The 18,994-nt window shown below is 37.7% G+C and overlaps 1 protein-coding gene across 2 annotated transcripts in view; it reads right to left on the bottom strand.

Moving 5' to 3' along the window:
- ZDBF2 (zinc finger DBF-type containing 2) overlaps window positions 1–13,994 on the bottom strand; it is a 26,613-nt gene extending 12,619 nt beyond the window's left edge. The window contains exons 1-5 of one of the 2 annotated variants that reach the window (XM_024124465.3): window positions 13,951–13,990; window positions 8,618–8,671; window positions 7,834–7,912; window positions 6,172–6,276; window positions 1,020–1,147 (exon numbers count right to left, since the gene is read on the bottom strand). In XM_024124465.3, coding sequence (XP_023980233.1) covers window positions 1,020–1,147; window positions 6,172–6,231 — 188 coding nt within the window. In that variant the 5' untranslated portion in view covers window positions 6,232–6,276; window positions 7,834–7,912; window positions 8,618–8,671; window positions 13,951–13,990. Of the gene's footprint in view, window positions 1–1,019; window positions 1,148–6,171; window positions 6,277–7,833; window positions 7,913–8,617; window positions 8,672–10,120; window positions 11,446–12,998; window positions 13,353–13,950 lie in introns of those variants that run through there. The other variant, XR_008619070.1, reaches the window with a different exon arrangement.
- Between the last annotated feature and the right edge of the window lie 5,000 nt (window positions 13,995–18,994).

Here is an 18,994-nt window from a genome sequence, read left to right as displayed (position 1 = left end):
CAGCTATATGTATACATATATCCCCATATCCCCTCCCTCTTGCGTCTCCCTCCCACCCTCCCTATCCCACCCCTCTAGGTGGTCACAAAACACCAAACTCATCTCCCTGTGCTATGCAGCTGCTTCCCACTAGCTATCTATTTTACATTTGGTAATGTATATATGTCAATGCTACTCTCTCACTTCGTCCCAGCTTACCCTTCCCCCTCCCCATGTCCTCAAGTTCATTCTCTACGAAAACCACATATTTTTTTTCCTGACTTTTCCCCATTAAAACTTTTTCGCCATTTACTAAGTTCTAGGTTGGTGACTTGCAAAGCGTTCAAGAAGTTTATCCTTTTTTCTGCTGCTAGTACTGAACTCAACTAATTCTGCACAGATGTGCTAATGATCTATTTTGGCTTATCTTATATAGCTGTAGCTGCAAACTCACCACAGTACATAATCTGATTTTCTACCAAAGTTCTTCTTTAACATAGGACATTAACTTTTTTAAATGTTATCAAAGAATTTATTTTTATTAAAACCAAAATAAATTAATACAAGAGTAAGCTATCAAGATACTGACAAATTATAAAAAGAGCCAATTCTATTTGACAAAATAGCAAATAGTTCCATTAATGTGGAATTAACTTAGTTTTTACCTTAACCACCCTTACTTGGCTACTGTCACCAACTTTCTGGTTACTAATCTTGTAAAAGTTGTTTGCTCCCACCTTTTTACGCTGTTTAGTCCTGTGACATCCTTACAAAACACCTTAATGATATATAATTATTTATTGGCCTAAGACTTTTCTTTAGAAAAAGCATAGTGTAGTCCATAACTTTTAGAGTGAAATTTCTTACCTAAGCTAGGAAAAATTTTAAAATAATTGCAAAGGTAAGTTACTAGATAAAATTTCACGTTACATTCCTTGATTCAAAGGTTCACTTTAGGAAGTATTAGAACAATTAACACAAACATTTACTGTAACATATAACTAACTTTGTGCTAATATTATTCCACTCAGTTACTTTACCTGCTTTCTTGATAATGAGATGGGTGGTGCCTCAGTACATCCTGCAAGAAACGTTCCATCAAACTAGTGGTACCCATCCATTGTCTACTCTGTGTGGTCAAGTATCTGTGCTGATCACTGGATATATGCTATAAAGTAAAAAGAAAATGAATATTTTTAAATGGGTAATACTCATTAGTAGTGACAGTGTCACAATATAAATTCATTATACACCTAGTAGAAGTATAAATTAATATACCCTTTCTATAAAGCAATTCTAAAATATGCATGTGAAAACCATAAGGGGAGCTCAAATCAATGCAGACTATTAGAGGATGTGGAGCTCACTTCTCCTCACGAACATATCAAAAATACATCTACATGTGGAACAATTCTCACTGAAAACTAACTGGAAATGGGTAAAAGGACTCCTGTACAACCAAGGCTGGAAGAAAGATACACACATAGGATGGGTAGGAAGGGAAGAAAAGCAAGCGATTAGGTTGGACCTGTGCCCATGGGAGGGGACTCAGAGGAAGAGGAAGATCAGTCACACTATCAGGAGGGTAAACAACCCATACACTTAAAACCATTCTGTTTTTCACTTTCTGTACAGTATTCAATAAATAACATGAGCTACTCAATTATTATAAATAGGCTTTGCATAAATGATTTTGCCCAATTGTAGGCTGATGAAGTATTCTGAGTACTTTTAGGGTAGGCTAGGTAAGCTATGATATTCAATAGGTTAGGTGTGTTAAATACATTTTCAACCTAAGATATTTTCAAATTACAATCAGGATGTAATCCCATCATAAGTTGAGGAAGCTCTGTATCATCTTCCTCTCTGTGGCTTGCCTCTTCACTTTCTTTTGTGTATGTGTGTGCATGTGTGTGTGTGTGTGTTCACTCATAAATAAAGTCTTATTGGTGCCTCCCCCCACACACACACACACAAAGTAAATCCGGCATCTTTCCCATGGTACCTTTTTATTTTCTTAATCATCTTCTATTGTTTATTAACTTCATAGCAGTCCAATTTACCAATTTTTTTCTTTGTCAGTACTTTTGGTGACCAGTTTAAGAAATCTCTCCTCACCTCCAAGTCATGAAGATTTTCTCATATCTGTTTCTAGAAACTTTATTGTTTTACCTACAATACTCATATCTACAATCTATGTGGAATTGATTTTTGTATCCAGGATGAGTTAGCAATAAAATTGCATTTTTTTTTTTGCCCTATGGATAAACAATTGATCCAGTATCATTTATTGAAGAAAGCCTAGTCCTCACTGCTCTTTAGTGCCATCTTTGTCACAAATCAAATATCCACATATACATCTGTTTCTGGACTTTCTGGTTTATTTCCATGGTCTTTCTAACTTTGCACCATTGTCTTAATGATTATGACATAATAATAAGTTTTTATATCTGGGACAGTAAGCCCTCTGACTTTGTTCTTCTTTAAGATTGCCCTCATTCTTCTTGGTCTTTTGCATGTCCATATATATTTTTAGAATTGGCTTACTTTTTATTTAAAAAAAAAACTGCTGGAAATTTTTAATAGAATTTCATTGACTCAATATATGGGTTTGGGAAGAACTGACATGTTCAGAACATTGATTTTTCCAATCCATGAACATGGTATATCATACCAATTATTTAATTTTTAAATTTTTCTTAAATTTCTCTCAATGTTTATAGTTTTCTGTATAAAAACCTTATATGTATTTTTTATATGTATTCCTTAAAAGTTGATGATTTTTGAGGCTGTTGTAAATATCTTCTTCAAATCTCATCTTCTATGTGGTGTTTATATATAGAAAGACAATTTTTTAATTCTTTTTTTCTAACTATTTTTTATTGAAGTATAGTTAACTTACAATGTTATGTCAGTTTTATGTGTACAGCAAAGTGATTGTTATACATATATATATTTACTCTAAAAAGACAATTTATTTTTATGTTGGCCCAAACGTTTTTAAAAATCACTTATCAATTCTAATAGTTCATCTAAATATCTTTAGGATTTTCTTTGTGCACAATCACACTGTATACAAATAGTAACAGTTTTATTTCTTCTTCTCTAATCTTTATCATTTTCTTTTTCTTTCTTTATTTCCCTGACTAGGACCTCTGATAAAACATTGAATATAGTTTAATTCAAGCATCAAGTATATTTTCACTTAATTTATTACTGATATATTTGTAGTTAATTCTTGTTTTTATTTTAAAATCTGTTTTATTATTCTATTCTTGCCTACACAGTGTCCCTATTTCTCTGCTTTCTTATTTTCTTGTGGACTACTTTTTATTATTCCAATTTTATATAGACTTTTTCCTAGTCTATTAGTGGTAACAGATTATAACATGCAACCCTGACTGATCAAAAGTACTTGTTACTTTTACTCTCTCTCTCTCTTTTTTTTCAATTTGGCCATGCCACACGGCATGTGGGATCTTGTGGGATCTTTGTTCTACTGACCAGGGATCAAACCCGCACCTCCTGCCTTGGAAGCACTGGAAGTGCCGAGTCTTAACCACTGGACCACCAGGGAAGTCCCCACTCTCTTCTTGAACAATGCAAGCTCCTTAGCTATTAGCTCAATTTACTCCCCTTCCAATTTATATGCCACTGTTGTTAATCTCACAAGATATTATTCATTTACATTGCCCACCTATTTACCTTTCCATTGCTCTTCGTTCCTTCCTGTATCTCTGAGCTTCCAACTGGAATCATTTTCCCTCTACCTGAAAAACTCTTTTTAGTATTTCCTTTAGTAAGTGTCTGCTGGTAATAAATTCCCTTAATTTTTGTTTCCTGAAAATATTTTATTTCACCTTATTTACTGAGTATAGAATTCTAAGTTGGCAGTTGTTTTCTTTCCTTTGGCTTCCAGTATTTCTGTTGAATATTTTGTTCAATATTCAGCTAGATCTGGGCCCCATATGTCTTCACTGCCTTAGTAGTTCACCAAAGCTCTGAATCATATATATACACATATATGTGTGCGTGTATATTTTTTTTCAAGCTTTTATAGTTAGTACAAATTACCTCAGCTATCATCAACAGAATCTTTTTAAATGTCAGTTTAGTACAGGAGCATCCAAATGTCTAAAAATTATTATTCTAAACCTTAAGCAAAAAAATTATACTGAATGCTTATTGACTAGAACTTGTAGTTGAATCATAAACATGTTTTATCACTATCAAAAGTTCAACAAATAATCTTCCATTCAAGTGATGATATACTTTCTCAATCATGAGAGAAATATTGAAGAGAACTTGAGATTTATTACCTGCCTCCTCACGTTTATAACCAGCATTAAAAATTATTTCTTTTTTAAAAAGGCAGAGATGTAGAAATCACAATAATAAAAACTCTTCCTAGTATGAATTTAAGTGTTTACTATTAGATCATTAAACAAAACAAATGCTACTAAACAGCAGAATTTTTATATATTATAAACTTGTCTTAGGTATCATCAAAGATTAAACAGTTTAGCATTAGCAGAAGCTTCATTATATGATTGATTCACCTATGAGACAACTCCACAGCTGAAGAAAAACTTGAGAATCTTCTAAGTTAACAATCCTGGTCAGAAAGCTGCAGCTACTATTACCATGAATACTTATTTCAAAATCTCCATACTTGATGTTTCACAAACTCTTCCAACAAAAAGAAGAGAAAGGAACACTACTCAACTCATTCTATGAAGCCAGTACTACCCTGATACCAAAACCAAACACATCACAAGGAAAAAAAGCTACAGATGAGGACTTCCTTGGCGGCACAGTGGTTAAGAATACGCCTGCCAATGCAGGTGGCACGGGTTCAATCCCTGGTCCAGGAAGATCCCACATGCTGCAGAGGAACTAAGCCCTCACGCCATAGCTACTGAGCCCGCGTGCCACAACTACTGAGCCCGCATGTCACAACTACTGAAGCCCAAGCACCTAGAGCCCATGCTCTGCAACAAGAGAAGCCACCACAATAAGAAGCCCGCGCACCATAATGAAGAGTAGCTCCCGCTCGCCGCAACTAGAGAAAGCCCGCGCGCAGCAATGAAGACGCAACACAGTCAAAAAAAAAAAAAAAAAAAAAAAAGCTACAGACAATATATATGCAAAAATCTGCAACAAAATACTAGAAAGCCAAATCCAGCAACATATAAAAAGAATTATACACCATGACCAAGTGGAATTTATCCCAGGAATGAAAAATTGGTTTAACATCCAAAACTCAATCAGTGTAAATGCTATAGACTGAACTGCGTCCACCCCTCCCACCTCCGCCAAATTCTTATGTTGAAGTTCTAACCACTAATGTGGTTGTATTTTTAAAAGACAGGGCTTTTAGGATATAATTAAATCATACCACACAAAAATATTAACTCAAAGTGAATCAAAGACCTAAAAGTAAGAGCTAAACTATAAAACTCTTAGAGGAAAACATAGGCATCAATCTTCATGAACTTGGATTAGGCAATTTTTATGACACCAAAAACACAAGTAACAAAAGAAGATAGGACAAATTCAACTATAGCAAAATTTTAAACTTTTGTGCATCAAAGCATAAAATTCAAAGTCCTTACCTTGTCTTACAATGACTTACAAAATCTGATGCTCTGAATTCTTCACCTGTCACTTAACATCCACCCCCCACCTGACCTCCACTGCAGCCACATTGGCCTCCTGGCTTTTAGTTAGCATGCTAACCACTCTTCTGCCTCAGGGTCTCTATCCTTGCTCTCCTGTCCCTCTACCCAGAAATTCTTCCCCCAGATACAAGCAAGCCTGGCCCCCGCATTTCATTCAAATCTCATGTCAAATGTCACTTCCTTAACCTTACCTGGCCACTCTACCTAAAATCGCACACTCTTCCCTATTTTATTTTCCTCATAACATTTATCACAATCTGACATACTATGTACTAAATTTACATGACTACTTACTTTCTGTCTTACTGCACTAAAGTATAAGCTTCATGAATAAAGGAAACTGATTTTGTTCATGGCCATATCCCTAGAAACTTAAACAGTATCTGCCCATTAGTAGATTCTCAATATGGTCTGTTCAATGAAGGAATAAATGAATTTAATCAAACATAAAAGAAGGGAAAGTTATGACTAGGTCCTTTGTGGTATAACCATAGTAATAGGATCTTCTCACCTGTTCCAGGTTATTATAGTGCACACAGCAGTAGCTGCAATATCCTTGTCTGTTCTGCATATTGAATAACCAAAGTCAGATGGCTATTGTCCTTGAATACTCAAACTGGAAAAAAACAAAAATGGCAAAAGCACAGTAATTCCTTACTACCATGAGGAAAATAGCTATGATAATACCAGAGACCAGAAATTCATTCTTGGGTCCTACCTACTCATATTTCTAATAATTGTGAAAACAGACAAGGCTAACATGAGCTACTGAACCAATCAATGAGCCTGGAATAAAATGAGACCTCTGAATCTTCTTTTCTTTTTTAATTGAGGAATAGTTGAGGCACAATGTAAGTTTCAGGTGTACAACATAGTACAATTCACAATTTTTAAAGGGTATATTCCATTTATAGTTATTATAAAATATTGGCCATATTCCCTGTGTTGTACCATATATCCATGTAGCTTATCTATTTTATACATAGTAGTTTGTACCTCTTAATTCCCTACCCTTATCTTGCTCCTCTTCTCTTCCCTCTCCCCCCTGGTAACCACTAGTTTGTTCTCTTTATCTATGAGTCTGTTTCTTTTTTGTTATATTCACTAGTTTATTTTTTAGATTCCACATATACGTGGATACATATGATATCATACAGTATTTGTCTTTCTCTGAGACCTATGCATCTTCTAAAAGAGTAGTGTGTTGTCAGTATTTGAAGCCTAGATGACTACATTTTTTATTGATTTTCTAAGTTGTTAAGAGTTATCAGAAAGTGATTCAGTATTGAATACAGTACTCAATTTATAAAGACAAATTACTATTTCTAAGTTGTTACTATAGTGTATTTACTATACTTTAACAAAGCTTATTAATTTTCCCATTATGTTTCTACACAAAATCCCAGATTATGTGAACTCGCAGTGTCATATATAACATCTTATTCTCTAGCATGAGAGTAAAGATACTACATTTATTTTCTGCTTAATCCACAGAGGCAGATTTTAAAGTAATTTATCCAAAACAGTTGCTAAAAAACAAAATAGCAACTAATATAGCCTCTGAGACAAAAGACATTTCTCTTCTGACAATTACATAAACCAAACGAATATGAAGAATTTTTTTCCAACTAGTGCAATAAGATTTCTCTACAAATAAAGAATAGTTTCCAAGTTTCTACCCTCCTCCCCAAAACTATAATCCTTAATCATTACATACTGCGTTAAATACTGGTTTCCAAACCAGGCTGAATATAAAAATCATACCCCAAAATTCTGATTTAGTAAATCTGAGAATAGAGCCTAGAATTCAGAATTTTTTAAATTTCCCAAGTAATTATGATACACACACAATTTATTCACTTACACAAAATATAACAAATTTAAGTAATAAATTAAATACAATGAGTTTTTTTGCTGTTTTGTGAAAGTGAAAATAGGATTTTAAGAGATAATTTCATCAAGGTTTTAATTCTAATTATTTTAAAAGCAGCTTATCTGTTGAAAAAAATAAAGAGAATGATCCTATAATGTTATGAGTGTTTCTGATAAGATTATCCTGCAACAGAAAGTTTATTCATTAAAATCAATGTTCAAAAATTGAAACCACAGCCTTAAAACTAATAAGAATAGAAAAGCTTCATGAAATCAAAATGCTATCATAACATTCACTTACCCATTACTTTTTATTATGAGAAACTTTGACAGTTTCTGACTTCTCACTTATAGGGAAAATAAATCAATTAAACCAGCTTCTGAAATAAAGAATATATAAGAAATTATTTACTTAAAATTTGGTCTTTTTTTCCGTTAATTTACGTCACTTATTAACCTGAAGCAACAAAATGAAAGAAGGTTTAAGTTGTATTCATAGATGTGGCAATTTTCAGGCTGAGAGAAATCTAGAGTTTAAACCTGAACTCTGAAAATCATTAAATAAACTTTTTAGTGCTTTATTTAAAATATAATTAAAACGTTCATTGAATAAAAGGCAAAATAAAAGTATGAGTCTAACATCACACACACACACACACAAAATTTAAATACTTTAAATATTTTTTGATCTTTAACACTTATGGACTTTAACTCCCATGGCATTATTACCTGCCATTTCATCATCTCTAGTGCCATGCCACAATGAAACAGAGCTACAATAAACCAAAAGCACCTGTTGGCATTTGGAAAAATTCACATGCTAAAACCCCAAAAACTTATGGAATCAAAATCCCCTGGTGGGAAGCCAGGCACATGCATATTACACATATTTAAAATGTTCCAAGGTGATTCTGATATAGGTTGAACCAATAATACGTCATTTTTCATGTACTAACAAAATTCTTAAAGGGATCATTTCTTTGGGGCCCGGGATTACATTACTTTACATGACCAAATGGGTCTTTTTATACAAACTCTGAATTCTATTGGTACCTGGTATTTTTATAAAGTAACAAATCATTTACCTTGAGAAGAAAAGGTCAGATATTTCATCAGCTATATTTAGTCCTGGCAAACATCTATAAATTAAAATAAAACTGTTTAACAAAAAATGATAAGCCCTATGAGTGTCTACCATTAACCAAATTAAATACCCTCGTCACAATTTAAGTTTGAAGACTGACACGATTATGTTTCCAGTAATAGGAGAAAAACTACTAACTTTTGAACACAAAGCACTTTACATACTATGACGCACTGAATCCCACATGACCTTTTAAGATGTTCTGGAACAGAGTAACTCTGATGGTGCATATAACCCACCGTCAAATACTTCAGATCTCTGGGTTCTGGGAACAGTAGCTGTAAGAACGCAAGGCACAGCTGTGCCTCTGGTAGGGTTAAGAACAAAGAGGCCATCAAACCCAAAATGAGCTTCAAGAGAAACTTTTCAAAGAAATATTTATGTGAAACTTAAGTTTGGGTCCTGAACTAACTACACAACTCTTAGCTTTTGTGTTAGTTTTAATAAAAAATACTGCCAATTCCTTATCACCTATCTATATCAATTGACAATTAAGCCAAATTATCCATTTTTTATTCCTCCACATTGTCGTGGGCAAAGTGTTAACCCCCCTACCCAGGATCACTGGTTAACAAGAAATTCCAGCACTTGGACTCAACACTTGACACCACTGTATGATCAAGGAATAAACATTTAGCACCTACCCTGTGCAGGGTTCTATGCTAGGAGCGTCAAGGGATAGAAAGAAATATAAGACAAGCTTTCTTGCTCTCAAGAAGTTTAGATGGAATTGGGAAATAAATGCAAAAATATCAGGTGGTATCTGAGAAATGCCTAGGCACAAATAATAAGTGCAAATAGGTTTAGCTGCAAAATTCAGTTTTAGCTGGAGGAACCAGGGATGTCACAGTGGATATGGTTTTTTTTAACTGGACATTGGAAACTGGGTAGAATTTGTTTACACAACTGTCAGGAGAAGCTATTCCAAGTAACAAAGAAGCAAAGTATAAAAGCAAGAAAGCACAAGATACTTTTGGAGATAGTGAGTTGACAAATTCATCTGGAGCTAAGTTTTCATTTAAGAATTTAAGGGGCACTAAAGCAAGAAAAGTAGACTGAGTTTTGACATGATAGGATTTAAAAGCAGACTAAAGATTTAGACCATATCTTCAGGCAGTGTATAAATTTTTTGGAAAGCAGTGTACTCAAGGAGTGCTTTAAGAAAATTCTGGAACAACAGTTCTTTCCTATTCAAAGATGCTTTTCATAGGATAAAGAATATACCTGTTAAACTATTCAGCACTATTTCCTAGAATATTGGAGAATTAGTTAATACCCAAAACATCCAAGTTCAAAGAGTCAGTATCCCTTAGAGCAAAGACTTAGTCTCATTTATACTTATAAATTAGGAAAACACACATTAATTTTTTCTTTAAGAAATGACTTTTATTAATTTTATTATGATATTTATTAATTTATTAATTTTTATTATGAAAGTAAAACAAAATTAGAGTACAATTATAAAAATTAAGAAATAAAGAGCATAAAATCAGCCATAATTCCACTACCCACCATTTACATTTGCCATATATTCTTCTTTGTTCTAAACATGTTTTTACAAAAATGGAATGGTACTACCCATTCTATTCTATAGTCTCCTCTCTCATTTAACCATATATGATGAGCACCTCTATATGAGATTATATATAATTCCAAACAGAATGTTTAAAGATTGCATACTATTTCATTTTATCAGTGTAAGATAAAAGCCCTCTTATCTGATAAGACCCAGTAGTTGGTGAGTTAACTTTTTAAAAATTGGTCAATACGATGATTTTTAAAATACATACACACATAACCTTAATATTTTATCTAACTTAAAACAACAAATGAATACATATTTGATTTAAGGTCAAGATAGACTTTTTTGTTTCATTGAGGGCTTTTTGTGGATAGGACAGCTAGAGTTCCAAGTCCTATTTTTTTCATATTTTCATAAACACATCATGATTTACCTTCAAGGAGTTTCTGAAACCAAGTCCCCCTAAAACCAAGTTCCCCTGACGAGTTTATGATTAACCTCTCTATCCAAAACTTTATTCCCTTTCTTGTCCCACCCCTGCTCCCTTTAGGATTCAGAAGTATCAAAGAAAAGGGGGGATTGAGACCAAGCAGGACCCCGTGGGGCCCTCCCAGGTACAAAAGCCCCTCCATGTCCCCCATTTCTTGTTTGTAGAAAAAGGCTTTAGTCTCCTAGGCCTTCCCTGGTTCCAAAAAGCAGACTCAAACAGTTACGAATTAGGGAAGTGAGGGAATGCAGAAACAAAGGAAAAGCAGTTAGGCAAGAAAAGTAATGATAGCTTAAACAATATTTCAGCGGTAAAACAGAGTCCTAGTTTCTCCTCAAGGGATATACATAACAATCTGAAGCATACCTTTGAGTTTTTCTGCAGAAACTAAGACACCCCCCCACCCAGTGGAGGATGGTGACTACATGCTAACAAGAAGGCAGACCCCAGACTGGTTGGAACCAGAAGGTTAATGATTAAGAATCCCAAAAAATCACCCTGTTACCTCACCACCAACCAATCAGAAGAAAGTCCACGAGCTGCAACCCTCGCCCCAAATGTTGGCCTTAAAAAACCCTTCCCTGAAAGCCATCGGGGAGTTCGGGTCTTTTGAACACGAGCTGCCTGTTTTCCTTGCTGGCACCCTGCAAATAAACGCTGTACTTTCCTTCACCACAACCCGGTGTCAGTAGATTGGCTTTGCTGTGCAGCGGGCGAGCAGACCCAAGTTCGGTTCGGTAACATTTCCATTTTGGTTCCTCTAAAACAGAATAAGAACTTAAAGACATTTTCAAAACTGAGAGAAGTATTACAATTAATGTTTAAGATTTCCCCCAACCTTTTACAGTTGTGATACCCAATTAAGTGCTTTTGCAACAGCCTTTTTTTGAGGCCAAAGCATTTGATTTATTTTTCATAAAAATAAAGTGCTATAAAAAATGACAATGCTTACACTCTTATTTCATTGGTTTATGAAACATTTAAAACTGCAAAACCAATCTGGGGCAGTGAAGAGAGATCTTTGAAATGCCTGAGATAACTTCAGCAGAACTGTCTCAAGGTAGAAATAAAGCGCTTTTTTTTTTGGACTATTTCTTGCATACCTGAGATCTGTACCTACTGCAGAGATAAATAAACACATTTTTGAAGTGACTTGAATTATAAGTGTGTGAGTTTCTCAAGCTGACAGTGGTACTAAATAAGAGCTAACAAAACCCAGAATCCCTGTGGGAAATATTTTTCAATTGCTTGACAATAGAGACATCAGCTCAATAATAAATAAGTAAAGACAATAGAAGGGCATTTGGTCTACTGAATAAGATAATCTAAATTACTTTTCTAGCAATAGAAAAACAATTGGGGAGCAGTCACAAAACAATGGCTAAATGATATAAAAAGACCATCTTAATTCAGTGTCCCTTTCCTTATAACATTATTAACTAATTTTCAATTTCCCACTCTTTTGGATTTTCCACCTTCTATGGGTTTACCTCTGGCAACAAGAATTATCCTGGATACCTCCATTCAGTCTTAATAGCTAACTTGTAGTGAGTACTTAATCTGTGCAGGCACTAAATCAACAGTTTCACATGCATTATCTCATCTGAATATCAAACAGCCTTATAAGGTTGGTGTTCTGGTAACTCCCACTTTACAAATCAGGAAACTGAAGTTCAGAGAGAAGCACTATCTTGTTCCAGGTCACACACAAATAACCAGTGTAGCTAGGATTTGACCCTAGGTCAATCTGAGCAGTTTATGCTCTTAACCTCTGAACTTCTTTAAAAGGCTTTCTCTCTGTATTTTCAGGAATGCTAATTGATTGTTTTAATATTAGGTGAAAACAAATAATTAAGATCTAATTCGCTACAATAAACACTGTCACATATTCCAAAGAAAAAAGTAGAACTATTGTTAAACTTAATTGCATCATCGCTCCCATTCTTTTTTTTTTTTTTCCCTCCCTTTCTGAGATGAGTGCTGACAGTACCTTGGGTTAGTGACTTTCAAATTTGAGTAGCATGGCACACGGGAAGCAGTACATTTTATATCACAACCCAGTATATGTAGACACACATGCACACACCACACACACATGCACACTTTAAAAGTTTCACAAAACAATATCTTCATTACAGGTAATGCATTCTGGTATTTTCTATGTTATCTTATTTCGGCTTATGAAACTAGTGGTTATGATCCACTACATTAATTTCACAATTCACTAATGGTTTGAAAACTGCAATTTAAAAAAAAACATTGCCTCAAATTATTAAGCAGAGCAAACAATACTTCACAGAAAATGATTGTTACCCTGAATTCAGCTTATTTCTATCCAACATCTTGGCCACTGCAGTGATATTTTATTAAATCTTTTACGAGTTTCTTTGCTAAGGTTGGCCACTGGTCAAGGTTCAGGGAGAAGAAAATTCTTGCTTTACAGGTTTTGGGTCCAAATCAGTGCAAGTTGAGAAGGCAGTGGAAAGATGTTTATGCATTGATATAGAAAAAGTCCTTCATGTATTAAAACAGTAGATCACATTAGCACCCCATTTATGTAACACGAATATCTGTTTATGTATCCCAAATTGTTAATAGTGACTCTCTCTTGAGGATGAGATTGCTATAGCTTTTTCAGCGATTTTTCCCCCCGATAGTACATAATTGCTGTAAAAAACAAAAACAAAGGTAAACAAAATTCAATTTGGAGGGGTAAAAAACGTTTTAGTTCTGTGAGAGTCGGTATCTCTTCCACGCGCTGCCAGATTCATCGCGCCGGAAAATGTTAGGAACTGGAAACGGCCTTAGGAGCACGTGATAACAACGGCGTAATTTGACCAGATTTACACAACTGTTGCACGACAATAGTAAAATGATTGTTAACACAAAAATCTAACGTTTCCAAAATAAATTCTGATCGCCAGAGGCCGGTAAAGGCTAGATTTGGGGACAGCTGGACACAACGCAGGGCACTGGGGGAAAGGGATTTGTGGACAGGTGGCTCCGGATCTCGGCCCCATAGGTGCCCCTGCACTTCCCGCGGGTACAAAGCCCTAAATCTGACCTCCGCAGGCCGCCTCCTCCCCAGCCCCAGCCCAAGGCCTAGACCGCGAGCCCCTCCGACCTGGGGCCCCCGACAGAGGGGCACGGCAGCCTGCGCGCCACCTCCACCCACGCCCCAGCCACCTCGATCCCGGCCCGGAGACGCCAGCCCCGCTCACGCAGGAGGGGCAGAAAGGGACTCGGGGTGAGGGAAGCCAAGGACCTGCGAGGCGGGCGCTGGAGCCGGGCGAGCAGTCTACGCGTCCGTCTGGAGGAAGAAGTCACCCCGCGAACTAGGCGAGCAGGCCCCACCCCCGGCCGCGCGCTCGGAGCCCGCGGTCTTCTCCTCTGCTGCGCGCCGCCCGGCCCCGCCCCTCCCGCGCTCGCCCCGCCCCCACTCCGCCCTGCGGCCGTTCTCACCTCGGTGGAGGCGGCCCTGATTCCTTCCCGGCCTGGGTGGAGGCCAAGGACCCAGGGAGTACGCTCCCTTCCTATTCCGGATCCACCACGACGCCCAGACCCCCGGGCTGTCCAGAGAGCCGCCCGCCGCCCGCCGTCCGCGGAGCCAGAAATTGGAGCCACCGTCTCTCCCGCCAGTGCGGGAGGATAAGCAGAGCGAGAGCGTCACTCGCAGGACCCGGGTCCCGAGTCACGACTCAGCCCACGTAGACATCCACGGGGAATGTAGCGTTGCAGCCCTCATTAAGGTTTGACGTCAACGAAGGTGCGAAAACAGGGGCCCCTCTGACGCAGGAGCCACGGGACCGCCCCCTGCCCACCCCCGCCCCTGGTGGTTGGAGTACCCTTCCTCCCGCCGCGCTGTCCCCTCCCCACATCTTGAAAGGGAACACTTCCTCCAGGGTCAGGGCCCCAGTCCGGAGCTTGTGAAATCAAACGTCTTCCAACCCAAATGACTAGGCTCATAGCGCAGGACAGACATCAAGGTTTTAGCATTTGAGGGACCAAAGAGAAATTGCTTGCCAATTCAAAGCCACATAGGAACTGTAGAAAATGGAGCTAAAAGAGCTAGTCGTTCGCGCTGTTTTCGTGTGTTTCCCGCATGAGGTGAACCTAACAAAAGCTGCTGTTTAATGAGCGCTTACTTTGTGCTAGGCACTGTGTTTAAGGTTTACGTGTGTATTCTTGCAATTCATACTCAGGGCAACCCTTTATAGGATCTTAGGACGAATGCTATTATGACCCCCTTGGACAAATGAGAAAAGTGAGATTTAAAGAAGTTAGGTATTCAGAGACCTGCATTGCATATGAAAGGGTTCCGAACATTGACCAGAATCTACTCAGTCATTTAACTATATTCTGTACCACTCACTACAAGTATAGTGGTGTGCAAAAACAATTTTGTATATAATGGATACAAACCTAAATCAATCACAGTACTGAATATATCATAATAATCTGTGATAAGGACAATTATCATACCTAAAATGGAGAGGGCCTCCAGTTGGAGAGCTTATGCCTTACGTAAAAATAATCTCAACATGAGCTACTTTGCTCTTCGGCTCTTGCCGTAACTATCATTGTTTTTTTGGTGAGCTTGTGACATTGTCCCCCTCCCCTTTTTTAAACCTATCCATTGCTTTGGCATCCGTAGTTTCCATTCTTTATGTAATTCTCAGCTCCTGCCTCCCCCACTACATCTTTTCCCCTGTTACAACTTTCTCCCCCGCTTTAAACGAGGGCTATTGCAACTGTTCGTTCATCAATCCCTTTAGATTTTTTAGACACACCAGAAAGTACTAATTTCTTTTAAGGCAAGCCCTTTCCAAATCCCAACCTTGGAACGGATCAAAGAAAACCCATCACCCGTTAACCCAGCCACCATGATATGATGTATTTCACAGATGCTAAGACACACATTTTTCACTCTTTAACATCTCTGAAATCGGGGTGCATTTTACAAACTGGTCTCAATATTATTGGCCAGTTGGCTATTATATTAACCTAGTTGTCCTTCCCTCCACACATAGAAACTTGAATGTAGCTGTTCACGTTGTCCTTATTTCAACTGAGTTAAGTGCATTTTTTAATATAATAAAGCCCACAACCCTCAGAGGAGGGAATTAACAGGAGGAGGAATTAAGAGGAGGGAGAGACATAGGAGTCTCTCAGACTTAAAGGGAGTTTTTCTTAGAAAAAGAGGGAAGATTTTCCCAAGACCAAAAAGAGATTTCTCCAGCACTTACAAAAGAGAGATATGGCACTGGCTACAAGCTATTAAACAGTGGCAGCCCTGAATTACTCACCAAGTACATTAGTTCTTAATGCACTTTGGAAACCTATATCTGAACAGTTAAATAGTAAGCCTAACATTCCCCCCCCCAAAAAAGTGAAATTACTTAGTTATTATTCCTGATGGGACCGTTAGTCAGTTACAACTGCTCTTAAGTTTTAGTCCAAAAAAATCATTGAAGAAGGAAAATGAGTCCTGGATGTTACCTGAAAACCATCCATTGAACTCTTCAGGATAGATCAAGAAAGTGCTGGCATCAAAACTTGAGGAATAGGATCTGCAGCTTGGGAAAAATCCCGGATTTGATAGTGGAGCACTTTTTGAAGGCTTGGTGCACCACCAACACTTTTGGTGGCACAAAAGACAGTACTGTATGGAAAACCACAGCCATCAACAACTGATTCAAAAAGTGATTTAGAAAAGTTGGAAAGTGAAGAAATTTGGGGAACACCATAACCAATTTTACTTATATTTCCCTTTTTTATGCATGCACAAGATTGATACATAATAGTCTGTATCTGAGTCTGAAAGTGTTCTTTCACTGAGTATGAAATACTAAGTTACAGGAAACCATTGCATTTTAGTTTGGTTGGCTGCATTTTTTTCCAACATGATACTATCATGTAAAATTAGAGGAAGTGCCATCCTGCATCAGGTTAGCAGTCCTTCCAGACCAGATTTCTGTCAAGTGGCAATGGGTGCATTTTCGACAGAGTTTAATTATCTTTAAGGTGAAGCACTAAAAGTTGTAATTTCTCCCCAATCCTTTATTAATCCACTGCAGATCTAAACCCATACATTCAGCAAATATTTATTTAAAGGACCCTAGGAATAAGGTTGGGATTATATGTATCCCATTCCCTCCTCAGGGAGAAAAATGATCCTTTGTATATGTTATTTCATATTCTTCTTTCTTCAAAGGAAGCATAAAAGCTTCTCTTTTATGTCCAGAAATCATTCCAATAATACCTGTATTTTGTGAGCTGTGTAAGCTAACATTAGGCTAATGTCTTAAGGGAGAAAGCTATAGGGAAAACCTAGATCTCATTCCTGAGTCATAAAAGAATTTAGATTCCATAGGTTTAGCGTTTGGATTCTATTTCCCCCAAGTTCTGTTATTGTGCCTATCTACCTATTCACAAGTCAGATCATTATGAAGCTTTTATCCATTAGCTTGGCATTTTACCTCTTTAAAGGGTATAATGTCATCTTTAAGGGAAAAGAATTCACTCACATGCCCCATTCAAGTCACAATTTAAAAATTAATGAGAATGGTCACAAAATACCTACATTCATTTTATCTTGTTCTTGATTCTTTCCTGTAAGATATTTCCCATCCTTGACAAAAATTTCATCTAAAAGAAGAAGGAAGGATGATGAAAGGATAGTAGTGCTAATGTCTTCATGTTTCTGATTGTTGGAAAAAGAGGTTCGTGAAAGGGAATGAAAGTTAAAGTTTATAGCTTAAAGTTGCAGAGGTGTATGGCGGACCTAGGCGAATGGCCATGTAAATACGGGGAGGAGAGCACAGGGGGAGACAGTGCCCCAACGCCAGCCTTGTTCGAGTCAACTGCATAACGTCTGAAGTTGGCAAATCGGGCTTCCCTGGTGGCGCAGTGGTTGAGAGTCCGCCTGCCGATGCAGGGGACACAGGTTCGTGCCCTGGTCCGGGAAGATCCCACATGCCGCGGAGCGGCTAGGCCCGTGAGCCATGGCCGCTGAGCCTGCGCGTCCGGAGCCAAAAACATAAAGTTGGCAAATCACTAAATAGCAATATAAGCCTATGTCTAACTAAAAGTACAGACGATCCACCAGAACTAAAGACCAAAAGCATTTTTACTGGTTGCTTCTGCTTTTGTCAGGAGTGGATGTAGGCAAAGGCATGGCACCAGGGCAAGCGGCCACACTTCTAGTATCATAACATTTTCCCCCAGATCAATTTAAAATTATGCACAGTGAGACTTAACATCTCTGTTCTAGTCTTCTCACCCTATTCTTCTTTCAGTCTAATCAGATCAACTCTATTCCACGTTTACAGTCTGTGGAAACACCTGTAATACACCTTCATACAAAGACAAAGCTGGGACATGTTTGGCATAGTTCGCAATACTTCTTGACCAGTTTTTACCATATTCTACCCCTTTCTCTTTTTTCTTTCCTTCCCCTCGTTTGCTTCCGCCTTCACATTTTTTTCTTTTCCTTCTTCCTTTTTTCTTGCTAGCAGAAACATAGGTTGTAGCCTTCAAAAACAGTGCTTTCAACTTCTGGTAATGATCAGGACCAAAAATGTTATTAACCTAACACTTGTTTCTTTCTTTTTTTTTAAAAATAAATTTATTTATTTATTTATTTTGGCTGTGCTGGGTATTCATTGCTGCAGGAGGGCTTTCTCTAGTTGTGGCGAGCAGGGGCTACCCTTCGCTGCAGCGCGTGGGCTTCTCTTTGCGGTGGCCTCTCTTGTTGCGGAGCATGGGTTCTAGGCATGCGGGCTTCAGTAGTTACGGCACTTGGGCTCAGTAGTAGTGGCTCGACAGCTGTAGAACGCGGGCTTAGTAGTTGTGACGCATGGGCTTAGCTGCTCCGTGGCGTGTGGGATCTTCCCGGACCAGGGATTAAACTCGTGTCCCCTGCACTGGCAGGCAGATTCTTAACCACTGCACCACCAGGGAAGTCCCCTTGTTCCTTTCTTTAATTCAAAAACCATTGCAAAACTTATGTTCTCTGGAGTTTTAACTTTAGAAAAAACAATAATTCCTACTGCCTTTCTGTATGATGAAGTCATCAATATGAGAACTATATTCTTGAGCCTTTTCCTCTATTTAAGCTCTCAGATGTTTTCACTGGTTGACGTGCAACAATATTAGAAGTAGCTATAAGGAAGACTTTAGAGGCTGATGTGAATTCCATAGACCCTATTTTTTAAAAGTTCACTGGTAGGGCTTCCCTTGTGGCGCAGTGGTTGAGAATCCACCTGCCGATGCAGGGGACACGGGTTCGTGCCCCGGTCCGGAAAGAT

The sequence above is a fragment of the Physeter macrocephalus genome, chromosome 2, assembly GCF_002837175.3.
Source record: "Physeter macrocephalus isolate SW-GA chromosome 2, ASM283717v5, whole genome shotgun sequence".
NCBI classification, from domain to species: Eukaryota; Metazoa; Chordata; class Mammalia; order Artiodactyla; family Physeteridae; genus Physeter; species Physeter macrocephalus.
The sequence above is the reverse complement of the archived record's forward strand: the minus strand, read 5'-3'. Positions and strand labels throughout refer to the sequence as shown.